Source organism: Dendrobates tinctorius, unplaced genomic scaffold (genome assembly GCF_039654945.1).
Source record: "Dendrobates tinctorius isolate UK_male_01 unplaced genomic scaffold, ASM3965494v1 ptg000249l, whole genome shotgun sequence".
In the NCBI taxonomy this organism is placed as follows: Eukaryota; Metazoa; Chordata; class Amphibia; order Anura; family Dendrobatidae; genus Dendrobates; species Dendrobates tinctorius.
This window is the reverse complement of record NW_027361916.1, coordinates 3,861,832-3,888,084: the sequence shown is the minus strand read 5'-3', so window position 1 is coordinate 3,888,084 and position 26,253 is coordinate 3,861,832. Positions and strand designations below refer to the sequence as shown.

The 26,253-nt window shown below is 44.9% G+C and overlaps 1 protein-coding gene across 1 annotated transcript; it reads right to left on the bottom strand.

Moving 5' to 3' along the window:
* Window positions 1-479: 479 nt before the first annotated feature.
* On the bottom strand, window positions 480-1,840 carry LOC141063284 (uncharacterized). Its single transcript, XM_073557346.1, has one exon. It carries the CDS (start codon window positions 1,722-1,724, stop codon window positions 609-611), a length of 1,116 nt encoding a protein of 371 aa, XP_073413447.1. The 5' UTR covers window positions 1,725-1,840; the 3' UTR covers window positions 480-608.
* Between the last annotated feature and the right edge of the window lie 24,413 nt (window positions 1,841-26,253).

Here is a 26,253-nt window from a genome sequence, read left to right as displayed (position 1 = left end):
TTCTTTGGTGCTTAACAAGATCCCCTTTCTGGTTAACACATTTCCCACATTCTGAAGAGGAAAAAGGCTTCTCCCCTGTGTGAGTTCTATGGTGATTAACCAAATCTGATTTCTGGTTAAAACATTTCCCACATTCTGAAGAGGAAAAAGGCTTCTTCCCTGTGTGAGTTGTATGGTAAGTAACAAAATGTGATTTATCTGCAAAACATTTCCCACAGTCTGAATAGGAAAAAGGCTTCTCCCCTGTGTGCATTCTCTGGTAACAAAATAAGATTTCTTGTTAAAAAATTTCCCACAATCTATGATGTTTATTAACAGTTGATTTCCAAGTAAAATATTTCCCACATTAAGAAAATGAAAATGGCTTCTCGTCTGTGTGATGTCTCTGATGTCTAACAAGAATCGCTTTCCGGTTAAAACATTTCCCACATTCTGAACAGGAAAAAAGGCTTCTCTCCTGTGTGCGATCTTTGATGGCGATCAAGATCTATTTTCCATTTAAAACATTTCCCACATTCTGAACATGAATATGGCTTCTCTGCTGTGTGAATTCTCTTATGTGTAACAAGACTTGAAATCTGAGTAAAACATTTCCCACATTCTGAACATCAAAAAGGTTTTTCTCCTGTGTGAGTTCTTTGGTGCTTAGCAAGAACCCCTTTCTGGTTAAAACATTTCCCACATTCTGAACAGGAAAAAGGCTTCTCCCCTGTGTGAGTTCTATGGTGAGTAACAAAATGTGATTTATCTGCAAAACATTTCCCACATTCTGAACAGGAAAAAGGCTTCTCCCCTGTGTGAATTCTCTGGTGTTTAACTAAATTTGATTTCCGGTTAAAACATTTCCCACAATCTGAACAGGAAAAAGGCTTCTCCCCTGTGTGAGTTCTCTGGTGTTTAACAAAATATGATTTCTGCTTAAAACATTTCCCACAATCTGAACAGGAAAAAGGCTTCTCCCCAGTGTGAATTCTATGGTGATCAACCAAATCTGATTTCTGGTTAAAACATTTCCCACATTCTGAACAGGAAAAAGGCTTCTCCCCTGTGTGAGTTCTCTGGTGTTTAACAAAATGTGATTTCTGGTTAAAACATTTCCCACAATATGAACAGGAAAAAGGCTTCTCCCCTGTGTGAGTTCTCTGGTGTCTAACCAAACTTGATTTCTGGTTAAAACATTTCCCACATTCTGAACAGGAAAAAGGCTTCTCCCCTGTGTGAGTTCTCTGGTGTTTAACAAAATATGATTTCTGCTTAAAACATTTCCCACAATCTGAACAGGAAAAAGGCTTCTCCCCTGTGTGAGTTTTCTGGTGTTTAACCAAATTTGATTTCTGGTTAAAACATTTCCCACATTCTGAACAGGAAAAAGGCTTCTCCCCTGTGTGAGTTCTATGATGATTAACCAAATCTGATTTCTGGTTAAAACATTTCCCACATTCTGAACAGGAAAAAGGCTTCTCCCCTGTGTGAGTTCTATGGTGAGTGGCAAAATGTAATTTATCTGCAAAACATCTCCCACATTCTGAACAGGAAAAAGGCTTCTCCCCTGTGTGCATTCTCTGGTGTGTAACAAAATGAGATTTGTTGTTAAAAGATTTCCCGCAATCTGAACAAGAAAATGAATTTTTTGCTTTAGGAGCAGTTTGTTTTTTAATGCCTCTTTTGTGACTTTGAGTTTCCTTAGTAGTCAGTAATGAATCAGAAGATGGGACCTGTTTCATAGGATCAGATGACAGATCTTTGCTGTGAATGGATGATGGTATATCTGGAGTAATAGAAATCACTTCAGTTGTATCTTGTAGGATCTCAAGATCATCAGATTTAAAAATTAAAGATGTCAGCTGTTCTTTTGAACTCCTGTTACAGTCATCTGCCAAGACAAAGAACAATTTTCTTTCATGAAATATCATTGAGTTTTATATTTTTGAACATTTCTACTTAAAGAAGTTGCCCACTACTGTAATTTTTTTTCATAAATCTTGTTATTATGTGCCACTAAAAACATCCACTGTGTTTATTTTAGCAATATTACCTTTTATGATGCTCTAGCAGCACAATTTCAGTGCTGGCTCCAGGTCTCATGGGCTTAATCGACAACTTCCTTTCTCCCAACTTACTGTGCTCTAATACTACAAGTTCCATGATGCATTGCACTGGCCTGTAAGCCAGCACCTAGCACACCCACTCCAAAACACACCCAAACCCCTCCCTCCTCTATCTTCAATCTGAAGCATCTTATTGTAAGGGTCTGTGCACACGTTGTGGATTCTACTGTAGATCCGCAGTGGATTTGGCCCTGCGGATCCGCAGCAGATTCTCCTGCATTGTACAGTACCATTATAGTCAATGTAAAACAAAAACCGCTGTGCACATGGTGCAGAAAATCCGCAGCATAAACGCTGAGGGTTCATTTCTGCAGCATGTCAATTCTTTGTGCGGATTCCGCAGCGTTTTACACCTGCTCCATTATATGCATCCGCAGGTGAAAGCCGCACAAAATCCACTATAAATCCGCAGGTGAAACGCCGGTCATTTTACCTGCGGATATAACAAAATCCACACAGAAAAATCGGCAGCACAATCCGCCACGTGTTCACATAAAACACATTGCAAGCATCATGAGCGCACACACACAGGAGCGCGCACAGACACAGACGTTCTTAATAATAAGTCCCCGTGTACACACCGTTATAGTGCTGAGAGCTATAAGGCTGTGTGCACACCGGGCGGATTCCAGGGCGGATTATTCCACACAGAATCCGCAGCTCTTGGCAGATAATGCAGGTGCGTTATTGATGCGCTTTTCATGTGTTTTTTCATGTTTTTCACATACAGATTGCTATGAGTTTTTGTAAGCCAAATAAAGGTATGTTATTTAACAAAAAATGATTTGTGATGTCATTTCTGTCCGACCTCCTCTTTTACATTTGTCCAACCCACACTCCATTACACACACAGATAGAGAGATATGGGATAGATAGATATGGCATTGATAGATAAATAAATAGATACAGATATGGGATAGATAGATATGGGATAGATAGATCCATATATCTATCTATCCATATATCTATCTATACTATCTATAGATATATCCATAGATATTTCCAGATATTTCTATAGATATTTCCATATCCATGTTTATTAATGAACAATGTTTCATTTTAAAAAATAAAAAAAAATGGCGTGGGCTACCACGCAATTTTCTGTGCCAGAGGGTGAAAGCCGACGGCCAGGGGACAATATTTGTAGCCTGGGAAGGGGATAATACCCATGGCCTTTTCCCAGGCTATGAATATCAGCCGGCAGCTGTCTTCATAGCCTTTACTGGCTATTAAAATAGGAGACCCCCCAAAAAATGACATGGGGTCCCACACAATTTTATAGCCAGAAAGGCTACGCAGACAGCTGCGGGCTGATATTCATAGCATAGGAAAGGGCCATAGATATTGGACCCCCCTGGCTACAAATACCAGCCCGCAGTCGCCCCAGAAATGGCGCATCTATAAGATGCGCCAATTCTGGCACTTAGCCCCTCTCTTCCCACTCCCATGTAACGGTGGGATATGGGGTAATAAGGGGTTAATGTCAGCTTGCTATTGGAAAATGGCCCGGTTAATAATGGAGAGGCGTCAATAAGACACCTATCCATTATTAACCTTACAGTAATAAAGGGTTAAAAAAACACACTCACATAAGAATAAAGTATTTTAATGAAATAAAACACAACATGGAATTCATATTTTTTTTGCACGCCCAGATCCAAGCGATGCCCTTGGTCTCCTGTAATAAAAAGTAATGAAATAAACAAGCAAACCGTATACTCCCTGTCCGACACAGTCCAATTAATAACAAGTGTCCCACGACGATCTCCCCTACAGAACAGTGACATCAGGTGAGTGGGCCTCCCAGTGATGAACTGACAGGAGACAATGGCTCCTGCAGTGCATCACTGAGGTTACATGAGTTCAGGCTCTCACTTTACAGCAATGCTGCATGAGAATTAGGATTATGGTTAGGGTTACGGGACCTCTTTCCCGGCGGCGGAGGGATACACAGCGGAGGATTACCTCTGCCTGTCATTTCATTGCTGGGGCCCCTGGAGAGCGGTCGTATCAGCTGATGCGACTGCTCTATATGGGAGATAGTCTTTGGACCCTCGTTATTACCTGGACTACAGCGGAAAGGTGAGTATAGGTTGCTTTATTATTTTATTTTTATTACAGGAGATCGATGGCTTCATGTAATTAGGTGATTGTACTCTGTTATGTGTTAAATGTTATATGTATGTTCTATATGTTGTATGTTCTGTATGTGTTTTTTTTTACATTCAACACATTAGCCGGAAGATGGGACTACTACTGTCTCATCATTGGCTAATGTGTCACTCACTGACAGTGTAGCAGGCATAACTCGATGGGACTTGTAGTCCCATCGGACAATGCCTGCCTGCATAAACACACATGCACACACACTCACACACACCCGCACAGCCCCGGCACCACCCGCACAGCACGCAGACCCCCCCGCACAGCCCTGGCAAAACCGCACAGCCTGCCCACCCACCCGCACAGCCGGCATAAAGCCCGCAGACCCTCACAAGGCCGGTCCACCCCCTGCACAGCCAGCAGACAGCCCGCAGACCCCCACATGGCCCGTCCACCCCCTGCACAGCTGGCAGACAGCCCGTAGACCCCCACATGGCCCGTCCACCCCCCGCACAGCTGGCAGACAGCCCGTAGACCCCGCACGGCCTGCCCACCCCCCGCACAGCTGGCAGACAGCCCGCAGACCCAAACACGGCCCGTCCACCCCCCACATAGCCAGCAGACAGCCTGCAGACCCTGACACTGCTCACCCACTCCCCCGCACAGCAGCCCGCAGAGCCCCGTGCAGCCTGTCCACCCACTGCATAGCCGACAGACAGCCTGTCCACCCCCTACACAGCCCTGTCCACCCCCTGCACAGTCCCGTCACTCTTGATGGGTGAGAAGACAGATGCTGCAGAGTGACGGGGCTGTGACGTGTGGTGCAGCACCGCCCACACACTGCTGTGACTCTTGATGAGTGACAGCAGTGTGTTGACGCTGGGTCACGCCTGCTGATGATGTCACATCAATTTCCAGAGTCAGGAAATTGACATGACATCAGCGGATGTTAGCGGCGGCTGCAGTCTGGGGGTCACGTGACCCGGAATCAGCTACCTGCATAACGCCGCTCACAGGCAGAATTGGCAACGCAAGGTAATTACAAAAATCATTAGGAGCCCCGGGGGATACAATGGGGGGTTACTAAAAAGTAAACTGTCCATAAAAATGGCAAGCTATGCAAAAAACTTTAATTATTTACCAAGACAATGACAGTTCACAGTCTAATAGAAAACTTTGTTGGATGAGCCAGTAGTGTGCGGTGTTCAACTGTTTGTTCATTCTGCCTCCCAAATATCAAATAAAAAAACAGATAAGGCAGGTTACAGTTAATGCTATAGTTAGGGTTAGTGTTGGGGCTAAAGTTAGGGTAACTGTTAGGCTAAACTTAGGGTTAGGGTTTCTTCTAAAGTTAGGGGTAGGGTAAAGAATTAGGTTTTACTCAATTGTCTGCCCAATAATTTGGTCACGTCAGTCACGTCGCAGTTTTGTATTTTTGAAAAAAAAATGAAAACTTATAAAATGGCCCTTCAGTTTTATAGTGGAGGAGGCTTATGCACTTTTATGTTCTGACAGCGAAGAAAGTATTGAAGAAAGCATACAGGATAGTATTACATACATAAGTATACATTAGAGTACAAATTATAATACTTTCCCCATTTTTTAATAAATGCAAATACACCAAACACATCCCTCCCCCTTCCCATAACAAGAACCCCCCCGTCACGCATCTACAATCCTTAGCCATGCATTACAATGTTGTACACTTTTTTATAACCCTAATATCCTATTTTTGATGAGTTCTGCGGAAGCCAATCCGGGAAAGTCCAACCAGCCCCCCCAGATATTCTCTTGCCTCTTTTCAAGTAGACGCTTCGCTCCATAAGGATTACAAAATTAACTCTTTTTTACAAATTCCTTCCTAGTAGGAGGATTTTCATCTAACACAGTGTTTCTCAACTCCAGTCCTCAAGACCCACCAACAGTTCATGTTTTCAGGATTTCCTTAGTATTGCACAGGTGATAATTTCATCACCTGCTCACCTGCTCAAGCATTAATAGCATCACCTGTGCAATACTAAGGAAATCCTGAAAACATGACCTGTTGGAGGGTCTTGAGGACTGGAGTTGAGAAACACTGATCTAACCAGTGCAATGTGATAGTCTTCTTTGCAACATAAAGCAGTCTGGCTATAACTAGCCTACCCCATTCATCCAACGCCACCTCCTCTACATGTCCTAAAATACACGTCAATGGATCTCGAGTAATATTTGCTTCCGTCACTCTTTCCACTAAATTTAGGACCCCAAACCAAAATGCCTGTAATCATGGACAAGACCATAGCATATGAAGGATATCAGCTTCATCCATCGTACATCTCGGACATCCAGAGTCTGCCCTTAGTCCAGCCTTTTTCATCCACACAGGTGTCCTGTATACCCCATGTATAGTGTATAACTGCGACCCCCTCCCAGATCCACTCATAGATATTCTAGGGACATATTGTAAAACCGACTCCCACTGCTCATCCGATATGTCTCCCAAATCCCTTGTCCATTTGGATCTAGCCATCAATGGGTGTCTATCCAAAAACATATCCAGCAATCCCCTGTGAATTATCGATATAAGACCCCTAGTGCCCCTCTGGGGGCCAAGCGTATCCAACATACTGTCATTCTGTATCACTATCGGTGACTTTCTCCACTGTCTAGAGAATGCGTGTCGCAGCTGCAGATACTGGTAAAACATAGTATGCTCCAAAGGGAACTCTTCCCTAAGTGTTTCAAATGTTTTAAATGTCTCACCATCTAGCACAGCGGTGGGGAATCTTTTTTCTGCCAAGGGCCATTTGGATAATTATACCATCCTTCGGGGGCCGTACAAACTCTGCCCACAAAGTACATCCTGACTGTGGTACTGGCTTAATCTTTCATTGCATGCCCTTCAATGTTCAGTAGTGAACACTGCATGTATGTGCTCACAGAGCAAGAAAAATTAATGAGCTTGTGGCAATCAAAATACAGCTCCCTGCCCAAGAATGCAGTCCCTGAGAATCTGCTCGGGGGGCCTGATAAAAGGTCATCGAGGGCCGTAAATGGCCCTGGGGCCTGAGGTTCCCCACCCCTGATCTAGCAACAGCGACACATACCATATACCTATTCTTCTCCACTGTCCAAAATTCCGTAGACTTAGCAGTTCAGTCAGCCGGGGGTCAAACCAAATGGCTTTGTATCTCGGGTATTCCCCTATACCCCTCCATAGCTTTATTTTTTTCCACAGTTTCAGATTTTGGCATTTTAACGACACTAGTCAATGCCTGCCCAGAAATGCCCCAGAACATGACAGACTATTCAAAATCAGACCCATCATCGAAGACTTGACAGAAAAGTTCTTAAAGCTTTACACCCCAACAGAAAACATTTCCATTGATGAGTCCCTTGTAAAATTCAGAGGAAGACTGCACCTCAAGCAATTTATTCCTTCTAAGAGGGCAAGGTTCAGAATAAAGTTCTATAAAATGTGCGAGAGTTCAACCGGATACACATCAGCTTTACACATTTATGAGGGGAAAGAAAGCCAACTAAACCCACCAGGATGCCCTACTTATCTGGGGACATCGGGGAAAAATGGTTTGGGAGCTGATAACTCCATTTTTACAAAAAGGCTACAATCTGAATGTTGACAACTACTACACCAGCATACCCCTATTTAAAAGTCTGGTTGGAAATAACATAGGGGCTTGTGGGATCATTCACAAAAACCGTCAGGGGTTTCCACAATCATTGGTCAGCAAAAAGTTCCGAAAGGGGCAGTCAGGGGCTTTACACAATGGAGAGCTGCTTGCCATTAAGTATAAGGATAAAAAAGATATTTTTATCCTGAGCTCGATCCACACAGATGCCACAAGGGCCCCTGCAGACCAACAGGGATCCACTACTCCAAAACCTGTGTCTGTCATTGACTACAACAAATATATGGGGGTGTGGACCTTGCAGATCAGGTTCTACAACCATACTAGGTATCAAGAAAATCATATACCTGTATATACTTGTGTACAAACCGACCTTTGTATAAGCCGACCCCCTTAATTTTGCGACAAAAAACTGGGAAAACGTATTGACTCATATAAAGGCCGAGTGATAATGGTGGTCCAAGAAGAAACTCCATAGATAAACCCCCCCATATGCTGCTGCACAAGGGTTAATGCTGCCCTATAAGATGCTCCATACATACCCCCATAATATGCTGCTGCACAAGGGTTAATGCTGCCCCATAAATGCCCCCCATATGCTGCACCACAAGGGTTAATGCTGCCCCATAAATACCCCCATATGCTGCTCCACAAGGGTTAATGCTGCCCCATAAATACCCCCATATGCTGCTCCACAAGGGTTAATGCTGCCCCATAAATACTCCCCATATGCTGCTCCACAAGGATTAATGCTGCCCCATAAATACCCTGCATATGCTGCTCCACAAGGGTTAATGCTGCCCCATAAATACCCCCCATATGCTGCTCCACAAGGGCTAATGCTGCCCCATATGATACTCCATAAATCGCCCTTATTTGTTGCTGCAACTGCAATAAAAAAAAAAAAACATACTCACCTCTCCGTCGCTGAGGGCCAGGTGCCGGTGTCCTGAGCCCCTGGCAGTGGCGATATTAGCCTGTCCCCTTTCCAAGCCGTGCCCCGCTGTGTCCCCTGGATCTCTGCGTTGACAGCAGAGGGAGCGCACTGACTATGTCATCGCGCCTTCTGCCGTCACAGCAGGAGGACCCGGAGACACAGTGGTGCACGGCTTGGAATGGGGACAGGTGAATATCACTCTGCCCCCATCATACTCACCCCTCCTAGGGCAAGGTCTTCTCTACAGCGGCAGCCCCTGCGTCTCGCTCTGCCATCTGCTTCCTGCATTCAGATGGTCACATGGTACCGCTCATTAAATATGCGCATATTCATGAATTTAATGAGCGGTACCACGTGTCCGCTGAATGCAGGAAGCAGATGGCAGAGGGAGACGCAGGGGCTGCAGAGAAGTGCCAGGAGAGGTAAGTATGGTCTCTGACACCCCAGCTCCCCCTCCCCGCCCACTCCCCCGGTATATGATTCGCGTATAAGCCGAGAGGGGGACTTTCAGCCCAAAAATCTCGGCTTATACACGAGTATATACAGTATCTGGTATAAAAAGTTAGTCATGTATTTGCTTCAGGTGGCCACATATAATTCTTTTGTGTTATACAAAAAAGCCGGAAATGCAGATACTTTCCTTGATTATCAGGAAAAGGTCACTGAAAATCTTGTTTCTGACAATTTTGTCCCTGCCAATCCTTTAGAATGTGAAGATGTTAGAAGACTCACTGAGCGACATTTTATTGCACTCATCCCAGTAACTGAAACAAGAAAGAACCCCCAGAGAAGATGTCGTGTATGTTCCTAGAGAGGAATGAGGCATGATCCCCGCTATTATTACCCACAATGCCCATCACTGCCAGCCTTATGCCTCCATGACTGCTTTACAATCTTCCACACAGAACCACGTTTTTGAAATGTTTTGACATTCAAGCATTTGGTTTATTTAGTGACAGACACATTTGAGTAGAGCTGACTTACCAATTTCCGGGGGTAGGTGGGGGGAGGTCTCCAGAGACACAAGCTGGGCACAATATATTGGGCACTACAATCACATTTGTGCAATTTTTTCTAAACCTTCCACTACGAGTTTCTGGAAATTATCCTTGTAGTGAAAATGGTCGCTATATCCATAGATGAATTCCCAGAGGGGTGTCATTTCCAAAATGTGCACAAGAAATATAATTCACCGCACACTTTTCTTGGATATTATGCAAAATTAGTGAATTTTATTCAAAAACATCCAGTCCACAGAAAAAAAGTGCCAGGACAGAAAAATTAGTATATACAGCCTAGATTCCCATACCCAACGTTTCTATCCTCCCGGATCTTAGTAATGGGGTACTACAAAAACAGAGAGAGGACAATATAAGAAAACATATATGACAATATATACATATGACTAATACATAAAAACCATATATACAAAATGATTATGTACAAAAGAGGGAGACTGCTAATACAAGATGAAGGGAAACCACGGTTTAAACAAGGATTGTTAGTGATAGAAATCCAGAATTTGTAAATATGGAAATAAATACAGCAACACAAATTATGGAGCATACGTAGAATGTATTGTATTGGTAAATGAACGCTGTAAGCTAAAGCACAAGGAAGAAGAAAAAACAAGAGGCGATTCTGTTACCTTGGTAACTGTTTGTCACTCATTGTTGGCAGTGGTGGGATAACTAAGATAAGCCCCTGACCCATGTGATAGCCGTGTGCTGGCCAAATGCCATACAACCCCTTTTCCTGACAATGTCTATAATATTGTGACTATTGTGAGGCTTAGAAAAAAATTGCATCCAGCAAAATGACACCATCGATGACGGCGCCTGCACAGTAGCGTCTATAAGTAAGACATAGAGGTTACTGGACAGAGGCCGCTGGTGACATTGTGCTGGATGTAATTGTTTTTCTAAGCCTCACAATAGCCAAAATATTATAGGCATTATCACCAATAATATCAATTCTATTATATGCATTATGTAATAATGGGGGTAGGTCAGTGAGGGGTCAGCGACCTGTCATAAGCCAATACAGATGAATATGTAATCAGAGCACCACATAAAGCCCCACCCACAGCCCCGCCCCAGAGCACGAGAATCTCATTAACTGAAAACTACAAATACAGATTAGACAACAGTAAACCAGAGTTGCCCTCATTTATGGTGGACCATTGGAGCTACTATGGATCCTGAGCAAAGATTAGAGAAAATAATATTGCTCCCCATTTCAGGAGAGATTGTGCAGTAATCTGAATTCCTTAGGATCAAAAACAATGTAATTTATGACACGGAGTGAATCCATGAAACCAGGGCTTGAGCCATGCCAACACATCTCCTGCAGGCAGGGCCGTATTTGCCATTAGGCACTGGAGGGCCCGTGCCTAGGACAGGGCTTAGCGGTGTGGCAGCACCTGAGCGAGTGTTTGTTTTTTTTTGTTTAAATTTGGTCCGGTGTCGGCCCTTATCCTCGTTTACTCCCCCCTGCGCCATCCCCCCGCCATCATACTCACCTCCTCCAGGCTCCAGTGGCGTATGTTGCAGGCAGCTCCGATGGTCCTGCACGACTGCCAGGATGTCTGTCTTCTTCCTGTCTCAGCGTGCGGTCCAGGGGGAGAATGGGGGCCAGGGGGAAGACTGAGCAGCGGGGCGGGGGGCAATAAATGATCCGGGGGGAGAATGGCAGCCGGGGAGAAAACTGAGCAGCGGGGGAGGGGGGGATGAGCGCCAGGGGGGGCAATAAATGATCTAGGGGAGAGAATGGGGGTCTGGCGAGACTGAGCAGTGGGGAGGAATGAGCGGGGGAATGAGTGGGGGGGTTTAATGAGTGCCAGGGGGAGAATGGGGGCCAGGGGGAGACTGAGCAGATTTTTTTTAATACCTGCAGTAGCGGCAGCAGCAGTATATGGAGGCATAAACTGTGGGGCATCTTATTTGGGCAGCATATGGGGGCATAATCTATGGAGCATCTTATGGAGGCAGCATATGGGAGCATATTCAATGGAGCATCTTATGGGGGCATATTCAGTGGAGCATCTTATGGGGGCAGCATATGGGGCATATTCAATGGAGCATCTTATGGGGGGAAGCATATGGGGGCATATTCAATGGAGCATCTTATGGGGGCAGCATATGGGGCATATTCAATGGAGCATCTTATGGGGGCAGCATATGGGGGCATATTCAGTGGAGCACCTTATGTGGCATATTCAGTGGAGCATCATATGTGGGCATATTCAGTGGAGCATCTTATGGAGGCAGCATATGGGGGCATATTCAGTGGAGCATCTTATGGGGGCATATTCAGTGGAGCATCTTATGGGGGCATATTCAATGGAGCATCTTATGGAGGCAGCATATGGGGGCATATTCAGTGGAGAACCTTATGGGGGCATATTCAGTGGAGCATCATATGGGGGCATATTCAGTGGAGCATCTTATGGGGGCAGCATATGGGAGCATATTCAGTGGAGCATCTTATGGGGGCAGCATATGGGGGCATATTCAGTGGAGCATCTTATGGAGGCAACATATGGGGGCATATTCAGTGGAGCATCATATGGGGGCATATTCAGTGGAGCATCTTATGGGGGCATATTCAATGGAGCATCTTATGGAGGCAGCATATGGGGGCATATTCAGTAGAGCATCTTATTGGGGCATATTCAGTGGAGGATCTTATTGGGGCAGCATATGTGGGCATATTCAGTGGAGCATCTTATGGGGGCAGCATATGGGGGCATATTCAGTGGAGCATCTTATGGGGGCAGCATATAGGGGCATATTCAGTGGAGCATCTTATGGAGGCAGCATATGGGGGCATATTCAGTCGAGCATCATATGGGGGCATATTCAGTGGCGCATCTTAAGGGGGCATATTCAGTGGAGCAGCGTATGGGAGCATATTCAATGGAGCATCTTATGGAGGCAGCATATGGGGGCATATTTAGTGGAGCATCAAATGGGGGCATATTCAGTGGAGCATCATATGGTGACATATTCAGTGGAGCATCATATGGGTGCATATTCAATGGAGCATCTTATGGAGGCAGCATATGGGGGCATATTCAGTGGAGCATCATATGAGGGCATATTCAGTGGAGCATCTTATGGGGGCAGCATATGGGGGCATATTCAGTGGAGCATCTTATGGAGGCAGCATATGGGGGCATATTCAGTGGAGCATCTTATGGGGCAGCATATGGGGCATATTCAATGGAGCATCATATGGGGGCATATTCAGTGGAGCAACTTATGGGGGCAGCATATGGGGGCATATTCAGAGGAGTATCTTATGGGGGGCAGCATATGGGGGCATATTCATTGGAACATCTTTTGGGGCAGCATATGGGGGCATATTCAGTGGAGCATCTTATGGGGGCAGCATATGGGGGCATATTCAGTAGAGCATCATATGGGGCATATTCAGTGGAGCATCTTATGGGGGCAGCATATGGGAGCATATTCAGTGGAGCATCTTATGGGGCAGCATATGGGGCATATTCAGTGGAGCATCATATGGGGGCATATTCAGTGGAGCATCTTATGGGGGCAGCATATGGGGGCATATTCAGTGGAGCATCTTATGGGGGCAGCATATGGGGGCATATTCATTGGTGCATCATATTGGGGCATATTCAGTGGAGCATCTTATGGGGCAGCATATGGTGGCATATTCAGTGGAGCATCTTATGAGGGGCAGCATATGGGGGCATATTCAGTGGAGCATCTTATGGGGGCAGAATATGGGGGCATATTCAGTGGAGCATCTTATGGGGGAGCATATGGAAGCATATTCAATGGAGCATCTTATGGGAGCAGCATATGGGGGTATATTCAATGGAGCATCTTATGGGGCCTATTCTATGGCGCATTTTATAGGGCATAATCTATGGAATGTCTTATGGGGCCATAACCTTTATGGAGCAGCATATGGGGCATATTATTCCATGGAGCATCTTATGGGGCCATTATTAACCTCTGTGCAGCATTATATGGGGTGCATTTTGTATGGAGCATCTTATGGGGACATCATGAACTGTATGGAGCATTATATGGGGCTCCTGATTCAATATGGATATTCAAAACATGTAACCTACTGATGTTTCAATTAATTTTACTTTTATTGGTATCTATTTTTATTTTTGAAATTTACCAGTAGCTGCTGCATTTTCCACCCTAGGCTTATACTCGAGTCAATAAGTTTTCCCAGTTCTTTGTGGCAAAATTAGGGGGGTCGACATACTCGGGTCGGCTTATGCTTGTGTATATACGGGTAATCCTCCAATGTCTGCTGGACATGGTATGGGGATAGTTTATAGTTCAGTAAGTACAGGCACCATACTTCTTGCTGTTAACCAGTTAATGCTTTCTTGTCCACCACACTGCAGTGTCAAAAGAGGAAGACAGCGAGACAGGCAGCAACATCGCATCAGAGAGCTCGTGACCTCGAAATAGAAGATCCTCAGATCCTGGTATTGTGACATAATATTAAGAATAATATTTGTACATTGATATTGCGCTATTAAATCCACTGCCGGATCTGCCGTGAATGGCAAAAATCGCTGATGTGAAAGTAGCCCAAGTCACTGCTGACAGTGTCTGCATTAGTCATACTCGCCAATGGGGGGCAGCACAAAAAGCGCCTAGGGCAGCACAAACTCTAAATACGGCCCTGCCTGCAGGCGTGAATAAATGTATATTACAGCCATCAGCCACGCACAGCTTAGAGATATATTATGGCACAGGTGGAATGTTTGTCCTGTAGATTATCACAATCCTCCTTGAAGTTAGTTGGTTTTAATACAAATTGAAAAGTCAGGATAAAGGGAAACTCTGCTGTTATTGTACAGAAATTCACACTTGGTCTCACTGCACATTTACTGTTGTTGATCATAAAAGGGAAGTTTGGCCAGAAAGACTGGACCTGGTCTTGTAGGGACCATGAGACATTCAGCAGCACAGAAGGGAGAGAAGATTCATCCGATAAGATCTCAGGGATCTAGGAAGCCAACAGCATCATTACCCTCCGCTTTCTGTTACAGGCCCATCATAATACCTTTCTTCAAGTGATTTTGTAACTTGTCAGCACATTCTACGTACGCTGTCATTTGGCTTTATAGTTACAGATCTGGGCAGGTAACGGTCAGCGTCTCCTAATGTGAAGGAGAGAATGGCTAATGAAATCAATTATTAAACCTTAAATAAGTCAGTTCAGATATGGTGTACCAAGATGGCGTCTGTGTCTTCAGACACCTTGGAAGGAATCCTTGGAATGCAGAAGCTAAGATACTGGATACAATATATGGAAGTGAAGTTGAAATGGACCTATCATAGACTGACACTGGCTACTCAGAAGATTGTGTGATGCCCATTTCCTGTCTCTTTGTCTTGAGAATAAACTTCAGTTGTGTGCGAGTCTTTGCTGAGAAAGGAGTAGACATCTAACTCTGTGTTCAGTGTGACTCTTTAAGAGCACTCGGCCTATATTGGATCAGGTGCAAGCAATCATATAGATCTCTCTTTAAGGTATCACCCACACACTAATCCCAGGGGGTAGGTGGATCCTCCAGGTTGTAAGTTCTATAGAAAAGGGCTTTCATTGCCCAAAGTCATTTGAACAGTTTTGGTGGAGGAGAATGTTGTGATCTAGAGGCAAAATGGTGATCATGGTAATACGGCCGGACTACACCACCGATAAAGCAGCCACAGCCGGTGACTGAGAGGAATCTGTGACTTCTCTGCATTCAGTGGTTACTACTCACCTGGGTAGTCATATGTGGGAATCTCCTCTTTACACCGCTCATCACCCCTCACATATGTCTCTGTAGGATTAATATGGGTCAGATCTTCACCCTGAAACAAATATTGTAAAAGTCACTGACAGATGGAGAAGTCCCATCTATGATCAGCTCTAATCCTGCCATCTCCACCGTTCTCATTACACAAGTATAAAACATATAATACTGGTGGATAAAACAAGACTGAGCACAAGACCTTCACAGCCGTCTGCACATCATAGGGGAGATCTCCTGACACCTTCTCTACATCTACCTGATGATCCTGAGGAGCACTGGGATCTTCTTGGTTACAGTCCTGTGGAAGAAGAAGACGAGGACATCTCTCTGGTGTTGTCCTCTTACTGGATAGATCTGGAGGAAACACATACAGGGACTGAATTCATTCTCTACATACAGATAATTATAGGCTGTGTGTATTTAGTCCTGTCTATTACCTGGTGATGTGAGGGGCTGGGGAACCTCCATTATGACGTCCTTGTAGAGATCGCTGTGTCCTTCTAAATACTCCCACTCCTCCATGGAGAAATAGACAGCGACATCCTGACATCTTATAGGAACCTGACATATACAATGATACCGTCATCCCCCCGATCCCTTCATAGTGTTACTGTATAATGTCCCAGCATTCCCAGCAGTGTCACCTCTCCAGTCAGCAGCTCAATCATCTTGTAGGTGAGTTCTAGGATCTTCTGGTCATTGATGTCCTCATGGATCAGGGGGTGAGGTGCAGGCCCCGTGATTGGGCTCAGGGGTCTTCCCCATCCCTCAGACATAGGGTCCTGACAGTGATCACTAGAGGTCTTCTTCACCACTGTGTAATCCTGGTTATGGAGAGACACATTAATAAATCTCACTACAGACATTTCCAGAGTCCTCACCTCTCCAGTTCTGTCCATCTGTTCTTCCCATAGATAAGAATGATGTAATGTGACGTCATCAGAATCTCTCACCTCTCCAGTGAGATGGAAGAGGATCTCTAGGGTGAGGTGTAACATCCTCTCCGCCATCTTGTCTCTGTCCATATCCATCCTTGATGGGTAAATCAGGAAAATTCTCTTTTGTAGAAGATCTTCACTGAGAGGATCCGATATTGGAGAGACCTGAATGAGAAGAAGATGATCCGATGTAACATCATAAGAATCCTGTGTAATAATACAATTACTGGAGATAATAAGGGAAACATATGAGGAGATTTATTATCTTACAGGGTTTAGTTTTCTTCCATGACATCTACTAATAAAACCTATATATTTAGGCCACAGACAACAAGCAGTTTCCTCCTCGGAGTCGGCAGCTGAACACGTTCCTCATAGACTCATCTTCCATAACGCTAATTCTCGTCTCATTACCGACACTGGAATCGGCATTAGCAATACTGCAGGAGAGATTCATTACACGCGACATGAGAAATAACTCCTTCATGATGAGGACGACATCTTCATCTTCTACTGCGGCTCTAGAGACAGATGTGGCCAGAGTCGGTCACTGCCTCCATCCCCACCGGCCGTCTATATGAAGGTTTCCCATCTTCCCCGCACTGGAATCTTCTATCACGTTAGATCTCAGCTCTGAGTCACACACAGAAGTTTGAGGCTTTTAGAAAAGATTTTTAGCTTCCACAATCAACGTGGACAGAAATGATCTGATCCCAAAGTCTCCATGTACAGTGATTTATGGGGTTTATTTCTGGACTTAGGCTTTCCTATATTACAAGAAAAACTCCAGAAAAAGCCAAAATTAAAATGTTTCTAAAGAAAAATTGGCTCCAACAATTCTTGTAAGAAGAAAAAATTATGCAAAAAGCAGAAGACACATTTTAGAATTTTTAACATGTTAAACTTTTATTAAAAAGAAATGAATCTTTTTGTGCCCCAGAACATAGATGTACACCGCAGGGACGGCACAGATGAGGCTTCAACAAAACCACTTGCTGCTGTGAAAAGCAAACATGGCATCTAAGAAGGTGTGACAGAGTTTGGCTGAATGCCCCCCGCCTCCAAGTACTCAATAGTATGGGGCGGCCTAGTTACTACTATACTTACATGCCTAATAATGGGGTCTGGGCTGCAATGTATGAAGGTCTATTAGGCCGGGCCAGAGGCAGCGTCCAATAAGTTACCTTATAACGCCCCCATACACATTAGACTAAAGTTCCATGAAAGCACTGATTTCGGGGGGATTGGCCGACCATATAATGTATTTGGGGGCCTCCCGACAGATGATGTCAGGGCAGAGAAGGATCTGACATCCTGAATTTCAGAGGATAATCTGTTTGCTCTTCCTGTAGATAATCCTCCTCTAGAGGAGTCTGGAGGCGACTCTCTCATACAGACCACAGGAAAGCTGGAATATTTGTGTGTATGGGGGAGTCGGGAGAGATCGCCGTCTGACAAATGACCATTCAGCCAACTCTGATCTCATGTGTATGGGGCCGTTAGTATTACACTGACAGGCAGTGATGATACACGTCACTACAGGAGTACAGGGCATCACCGGAGCCATCAGAGGCTTGTATGTTGTGTGATCGCACTGATCAGAGGGGTTTAAAAAAGGTTTAAAGGGGAAAAATATCACAGTTTCAGCAACAAGAAATATCCATCACTATATGGAAAGCAGAGTCACTGCACAATGTTAGTTACGTCACGTCCATAACTACTTTATTACACTCTATTATCCTGTACACAGTGGAGTAGATAGAAATCACAGATCCCACAGCAATAGCTGGAATTGGACCCTCCAACGTAAAGAAAAAAAAATCTCTCTATCTATATACACTGTTCAAAAAAATAAGGGGAACACTTAAACAACAGAATATAACTCCAAGTAAATCAAACTTCTGTGAAATCAAACTGTCCACTTATGGAAATTATTGGCAATTATCAAGACACCCTCAATAAAGGAGCGGTTCTGCAGGTGGGGACCACAGACCACATCTCAGTACCAATGCTTTCTGGCTGATATTTTGGTCACTTTTGAATGTTGGTTGTGCTTTCACACTTGTGGTAACATGAGACGGACTCTACAACACACACAAGTGGCTGAGGTAGTACAGCTCATCCAGGATGGCACATCAATGCGAGCTGTGGCAAGAAGGTTTGCTGTGTCTGTCAGCGTAGTGTCCAGAGGCTGGAGGTGCTACCAGGAGACAGGCCGGTACACCAGGAGATGTGGAGGGGGCTATATGAGGGCAACAACCCAGCAGCAGGATCTCTACCTCCGCCTTTATGCAAGGAGGAACAGGAGGAGCACTGCCAGAGACCTGCAAAATGATCTTCAGCAGGCCACAAATGTGCATGTGTCTGCACAAATGGTTAGAAACTGACTCCATTAGGATGGTTTGAGGGCCCGACATCCACAGATGGGGGTTGTACTCACAGCCCAACACCGTACAGGACGCTTGGCATTTGCCACAGAACACCAGGGTTGGCAAATTCACCACTGGCGCCCTGTGCTCTTCACAGATGGAAGCAGGTTCACACTGAGCACATGTGACAGACGTGACAGAGTCTGGAGACGCCGTGGAGAGCGATCTGCTGTCTGCAACATCCTTCAGCATGACCGGTTTGGCAGTGGTCAGTAATGGTGCGGGGTGGCATTTCTTTGGAGGGTCACACGATGTTGGGCTGTGAGCACAACCCCCATGGAGACACAATTGTGCCTTTACCTGGAGATAAATTCCCAGTGGGGGGCAATTTCCAAAATGCAATAACTTAAGTGGGGAATTCAGCTCTTTTCGCACTTAAGGGATCTGTATATGGAGTCTACAAACTACAGTGGGGAAATAAGGATTTGTTACGCTGACAATTTTGGGGAAAAGTCACATTTTTGTGAGGAAAAAAAAGTATAATTGTCATTTTTTCCTTCCACATTGCTTATATTCCTCTCACACTATCCGAATTCAGATATTGTCCTGTCAGAAATGAGAATACAGGGAGCGAAAGGGTTAATAGGACTCACAGGAGGAACCGGCCCAGAAAGCAGAAGATCCAGGAGTGTCCGCCACATATATGACTGCTCTGTGCACAGGACCTGTGATGAGGTCACAGGAGGGGAGGAGTCAGGGGTCACATGATCAGGGGCCTCAGTGTGTGCAGGACTCAGTGTGCTGGAGCGCTCCCGATAATCAGCTGCGTGTGTCGCGCTGTGTGATAGTCACAGCACCTGCATGGAGGGCGACACATGCAGCTGATTATCGGGAGCGCTCCAGGGATCCGGGGTCCTGATGCAGCTATTCGGTAAGTGATATTAGCCAATAACAACTTCTCCGACGATATTCACTCATCTCTAGTAATAACAGCTCAAAGAAATTCACCAAACTTTTCATTAAGTTTAATAGTAAGACCCTATTAAATATTGAGCACCAGCGGGACGAAGCATTGACAGCGGCATGTAAAAGTGTGGGCGCCCCGGGTCAAAATGACCGTTATTGTGAGCAGTAGTAAGATGAAGATGAAATGATCTCTAAGAGGCCGAACCTCCAAGATGACACATGGCCTTTGTATTTTAGGCAAAAATAAAAATATAATATTTATATATATATAGACTTTTTTACAATTTCATAATTGCAAAAAGGAAAAAGGGGAGATGCAAAACTTTGGGCACCCTTGGAGATTTGTGTACTGAGATAATTTTGATCAGGATTTTACATCTTAATTAGCTTGTTAGGGTTATGGTGAGATCACATGGTGACCAGGAGCTACAGTCTGAGGAAAGGGCTAAAAAGCCTTCACTAGACCCCTGTACAGCTGTATAATGAGGCCCAGGCTTTATAGTGAAGGGACAGGAGTGAGGGCCTGTTCCCAGGAGCTACAGACTGAGGAAAGGGCTAAAAAGCCTTCACTAGACCCTTGTACAGCTGTATAATGAGGTCCAGGCTTTATAGTGAAGGGACAGGAGTGAGGGCCTGTTCCCAGGAGCTACAGTCTGAGGAAAGGGCTAAAAAGCCTTCACTAGACCCTTGTACAGCTGTATAATGAGGTCCAGGCTTTATAGTGAAGGGACAGGAGTGAGGGCCTGTTCCCAGGAGCTACAGTCTGAGGAAAGGGCTAAAAAGCCTTCACTAGACCCCTGTACAGCTGTATAATGAGGCCCAGGCTTTATAGTGAAGGGACAGGAGTGAGGGCCTGTTCCCAGGAGCTACAGTCTGAGGAAAGGGCTAAAAAGCCTTCACTAGACCCTTGTACAGCTGTATAATGAGGCCCAGGCTTTATAGTGAAGGGACAGGAGTGAGGGTCTGTGCCCAGGAGCTACAGTCTGAGGAAAGGGCTAAAAAGACTTCACTAGACCCCTGTACAGCTGTATAATGAGGCCCAGGCTTTATAGTGAAGGGACAGGAGTGAGGGCCTGTTCCCAGGAGCTACAGTCTGAGGAATGGGCTAAAAAGCCTTCACTAGACCCCTGTACAGCTGTATAATGAGGCCCAGGCTTTATAGTGAAGGGACAGGAGTGAGGGCCTGTTCCCAGGAGCTACAGACTGAGGAAAGGGCTAAAGAGCCTTCACTAGTCCCCTGTAAAGCTGTATAGTGAGGCCCAGGCTTTATAGTGAAAGGACAGGAGTGAGGGCCTGTGCCCAGGAGCTACAGTCTGAGGAAAGGGCTAAAAAGCCTTCATTAGACCCCTTTACAGCTGTATAATGAGGCCCAGGCTATATAGTGAAGGGACAGGAGTGAGGGCCTGTGACCAGGAGCTACAGTCTGAGGAAAGGGCTAAAAAGCCTTCACTAGACCCCTGTACAGCTGTATAATGAGGCCCAGGCTTTATAGTGAAGGGACAGGAGTGAGGGCCTGTGCCCAGGAGCTACAGTCTGAGGAAAGGGCTAAAAAGCCTTCACTAGACCCCCTTACAGCTGTATAATGAGGCCCAGGCTTTATAGTGAAAGGACAGGAGTGAGGGCCTGTGCCCAGGAGCTACAGTCTGAGGAATGGGCTAAAAAGCCTTCACTAGACCCCTGTACAGCTGTATAATGAGGCCCAGGCTTTATAGTGAAGGGACAGGAGTGAGGGCCTGTGCCCAGGAGCTACAGTCTGAGGAAAGGGCTAAAAAGCCTTCACTAGACCCCTGTACAGCTGTATAATGAGGCCCAGGCTTTATAGTGAAGGGACAGGAGTGAGGGCCTGTTCCCAGGAGCTACAGTCTGAGGAAAGGGCTAAAAAGCCTTCACTAGACCCGTTTAGCTGTATAATGAGGCCCAGGCTTCATAGTGAAGGGACAGGAGTGAGGGCCTGTTTCCAGGAGCTACAGTCTGAGGAAAGGGATAAAAAGCCTTCACTAGACCCCTGTACAGCTGTATAATGAGGCCCAGGCTTTATAGTGAAGGGACTGGAGTGAGGGCCTGTTCCCAGGAGCTACAGTCTGAGGAAAGGGCTAAAAAGCCTTCACTAGACCCCTGTACAGCTGTATAATGAGGCCCAGGCTTTATAGTGAAGGGACAGGAGGGAGAAAACTGGGGAAAGGAGCCAGAAGAGCCGGACTGCCCATCACTAACCTGCAGAGCCGCACTACACATATATGGCTGCTCTGTGCACAGGACCTGTGATGAGGTCACAGGAGGGGAGGAGTCAGGGGTCACATGATCTCCGGAGTGCAGACCTCCATGGAGCCTTCTCCTCAGTCAGTGACATTCCCGCCATTATTCGCCCCTCACTACTGGCACAATTACCCCGCGCCGCCTTCTCTACACAGTGTTATGTGTGGAATGTAACGTGTGATTTCTCTGGAGGGAAATAGACCCCACACATGAGGGAATTATCACCGGTTACCGGCCGTCTACTATATGGCGGCATATGATTGTGCTATCGACTCCACACCAGGAGCTAAAATGCCCAAATCTCTAATGTAACCGCTATAAGAGAAGATATAACAAATTTCCCCTAAACTCACACAGCGGAGGAGGCCTCACTTGGAGCAATGTGACTCGCGCACAGAAAATCTATTCCCGGTTCTGTGATAAGTTATCGGCCGACAGGAAGAAGAAAGGTCTGAATTACAGCCCAGACTGGAGGAGAAACTGCAGGAGTTAGAATTGGCCAATCAGCGCTCTTCACCCCTATACTTATCTACACAAATACAAGATATGAAATGACAATTAGACGCCATTCTCACCACCAGAACGGAGAGGCGCTAACTTGGAGTAAAGCCGCGTTTTATCACCATGCCAATAAGCCTAATAAGATGCCGCTCGTAAGCTCAGAATGAGAGAGTCACTGCATATAATCTCCTCTATAAAAGACCCTAAGGGTCAGATCTCAGCCCACCCCGATGTCATGTATAGCACTTATAATGAATACTCCCAGAGTTTGTATTCGCCCCCACAATCACCCCCCTCACTACTGGAGTCATTCCTTCACACACTACATCTACCTAACCTGACTGAGTCCGCGGCACAACAACTCCATTTACACATCTCTGAGGAGGAAATAGTTTCATCAATCAAAAAACTAAAAAGAGGAAAGGCCCCGGGACCGGATGGTCTTACAGCAATATATTATAAAAAATGCAGCGATGTGCTGACACCACATATAAAAACCTCTGTAATTCACTACTAAATGGCTCACAGCTGCCCCCTGAGTTCTACGTGGTGCATGTAACCGTAATCCCTAATCCTAAGAAAGATCATCTCACAACAAATTATAGACCTATATCCCTCTTATACATTGACTTCAAAATCTTTACATCCATTGTCACTAACAGGACCAATAAAATCCTCCCTCACCTCATCCACCGGGATCAGGTTGGTTTTATACCAGCGCGACAGGCCCCAGATAATATTAGGAGAGCGTTAAATATTATTCATACAACTAACCTACAGCGAAAGCGACTTCTCCTGCTCGCATTAGATATTGAGACGGCTTTCGATTCGGTGTCCTGGACATATCTCTTTACGGTTCTATCGGAAGTCGGATTCTCCCCTAAACTTATAAAGTGCCTCCAATTGTTATATGATAGCCCTATCGCTTATGTAAAACTCCCGTCACCACACCCCCCTCCAATTAATATTCAGAGGGTACCAGGCAGGGCTGTCCTCTATCTCCGGATCTTTTTGCACTTGCAATGGATCCCATTGTGGAAGCAATAAGGAGAGATCAGAATATCCTGGGCCCTGAGAATATGGGAGACCAATATAAAGTCAGCCTCTTTGCTATGATCTCCTGCTAACATTAATAAGTCCCCACACTACACTCCCTCACTTGTTTTCTCTCCTTCACGAATTTGAGAAGATCTCAGGGTTTAAGATTAACATTGATAAATCCGAAGCATTATTTGTAAATTTTCCTAAGACAGAGCAAACTAATATAGCCTCCCATTTTGGGTTTATACACAAAGAACATTATCTAACATATCTGGGTATCAACTTAACAGCCAACAGGTCACCTCTGTTTAGGTGGAATTACACTCCACTGATCCAAAACTTCCAGAGGGACCTGGATAGATGGGCTTCCTCAAAGTTATCCTGGCCCGGCAGAATACAGGCATTAAAAATGGTGTCACTGCCTCACTTCTTATATCTATTTAGGTCCCTCCCAATTATGGTACCAGCCAGAACGTTCACTCATTTACACTCTGTGATGTCTAAGTTTCTTTGGCTCGGAAAACAACCCAGAATTGTGCAAAAACTTATGTTCCGTCACAGAAAAGAAGGGGGTTTATCCCTCCCTAATTTTACACTTTATTACTAGTTGGCACAGATTGCTCGATTAACCCCTTACTGCCATATGACGTACTATCCCGTCCATGTGCCCTGGGACTTAATTCCCAGGGACGGGATAGTACGCCATAGCGATCAGCGGCGCCCACGTGGTGAGCGCCGCTGATCGCGGCCGGGTGTCAGCTAATTTTCACAGCTGAAACCCGGCACAATGTGTCAGGGGCGGTCACGGACCGCCTCCGACACATTAACCCCTTGCACACCGCGATCAAACGATTGCGGTGTACCGGGGGTTAAAGGGAAGCATCGGCAGGGAGGGGGCTCCCTCCGTGCTTCCCTGAGCCCCCCACGGCAGCGCAATGTACAGCTGATCTGTCACAGGACAGTGATGACCCACCTGGGACAATATAATAAAGTAAAAAAAAAAAAAAAAGTGTTAAAATAATTTTATCTAAATAAATTGGAAAAAAAAAATATTCCCCTAATAAATTCATTTTTTGGAAATAAAAAACCCCCATAAAAGTACACATATTTGGTATCACCGTGTCCGTAACGATCCGCCCTATAAAACTGTCCCATTACTTAATCCCTTCAGTGAACCCCTTAAAAAATAAAAATAAAAAACGAAGCAAAAAATAATGATTTATTATCATACCGCCGAACAAAAAGTGCAATAACGCGCAATCAAAAAGACACATATAAATATCCATGGTACCGCTGAAAACATCACCTTGTCCCGCAAAAAACGAGCCATCATAAAGCATCATCAGAGAAAAAATAAAAAAGTTATAGCTCGCAAAATAAAGCGATGCAAAAATAATTATTTTTTATATAAAATAGTTTTCATTGCATAAAACTGACAAAACATAAAAAAATGACCTAAATGAGGTATCGCTGTAACCGTACTGACCCGAAGAATAAAAACGCTTTATCAATTTTACCACACGCAGAACGGTGTAAACGCACCCTGCAAAAGAAATTCATGAAACGCTGGTTTTTGTTCATTCTGCGTCCCAAAAATCAGAATAAAAAGCGATCAAAAAATGTCACGTGCCCGAAAATGGTACCAATAAAAATGTCAACTCGTCCCGCAAAAAATAAGACCTCACATGACTCGATGGGTCAAAATATGGAAAAATTATAGCTCTCAATATGTGGTGATGCAAAAACTATTTTTACAATAAAAAGCGTCTTTTAGCGTGCGACAGCCGCCAAACATAAAAACCGCCATAAATAGTAAATCAAACCCCCCGTTATCACCCCCTTAGTTAGGGAAAAATAATAAAACTAAAACAAAATGTATTTATTTCCATTTTCCCATTAGGGTTAGGGTTAGGGCTAGGGCTAGGGTTAGGGCTGAGATTAGGGTTAGAGTTAGAATTGGGGGTTTCCACTGTTTGGGCACATCAGGTGCTCTCCAAATGCAACATGGCGTCTGATCTCAATTCCAGCCAATTCTGCGTTGAAAAAGTCAAATGGTGCTCCTTCCCTTCCAAGCTCTGCCATGCGCCCAAACAGTGTTTTACCCCCACATTTAGGGTATCTGCCTACTCAGAACAAATTTAATAACAACTTTTGGGGCACAATTTCTCCTGTTACCCTTAGGAAAATAAAAAATTGGGGGCAAAAATAACATTTTTGTGTAAGAAAAATTATTTTTTTATTTTCACGCCCAGGCGTTATAAACTTCTGTGAACCCCTTGGGGGTTCAAAGTGCTCATCACACATCTAGATAAGTTCCTTAGGGGATCTAGTTTCCAAAATGGGGTCATTTGTGGGGGGTTTCCACTGTTTAGGAACATCAGGGGCTCTCCAAAAGCAACATGACACCCGCAGACCATTCCATCAAAGTCTGCATTCCAAAACATCACTACTTCCCTTCCGAGCCCCGACGTGTGCCCATACAGTAGTTTTCTCCCACATATGAGGTATCAGCGTACTCAGGACAAATTGGACAACAACTTTTGGGGTCCAATTTCTCCTGGTAACCTTGGGAAAATAAAAAAATTGGGGACTAATTG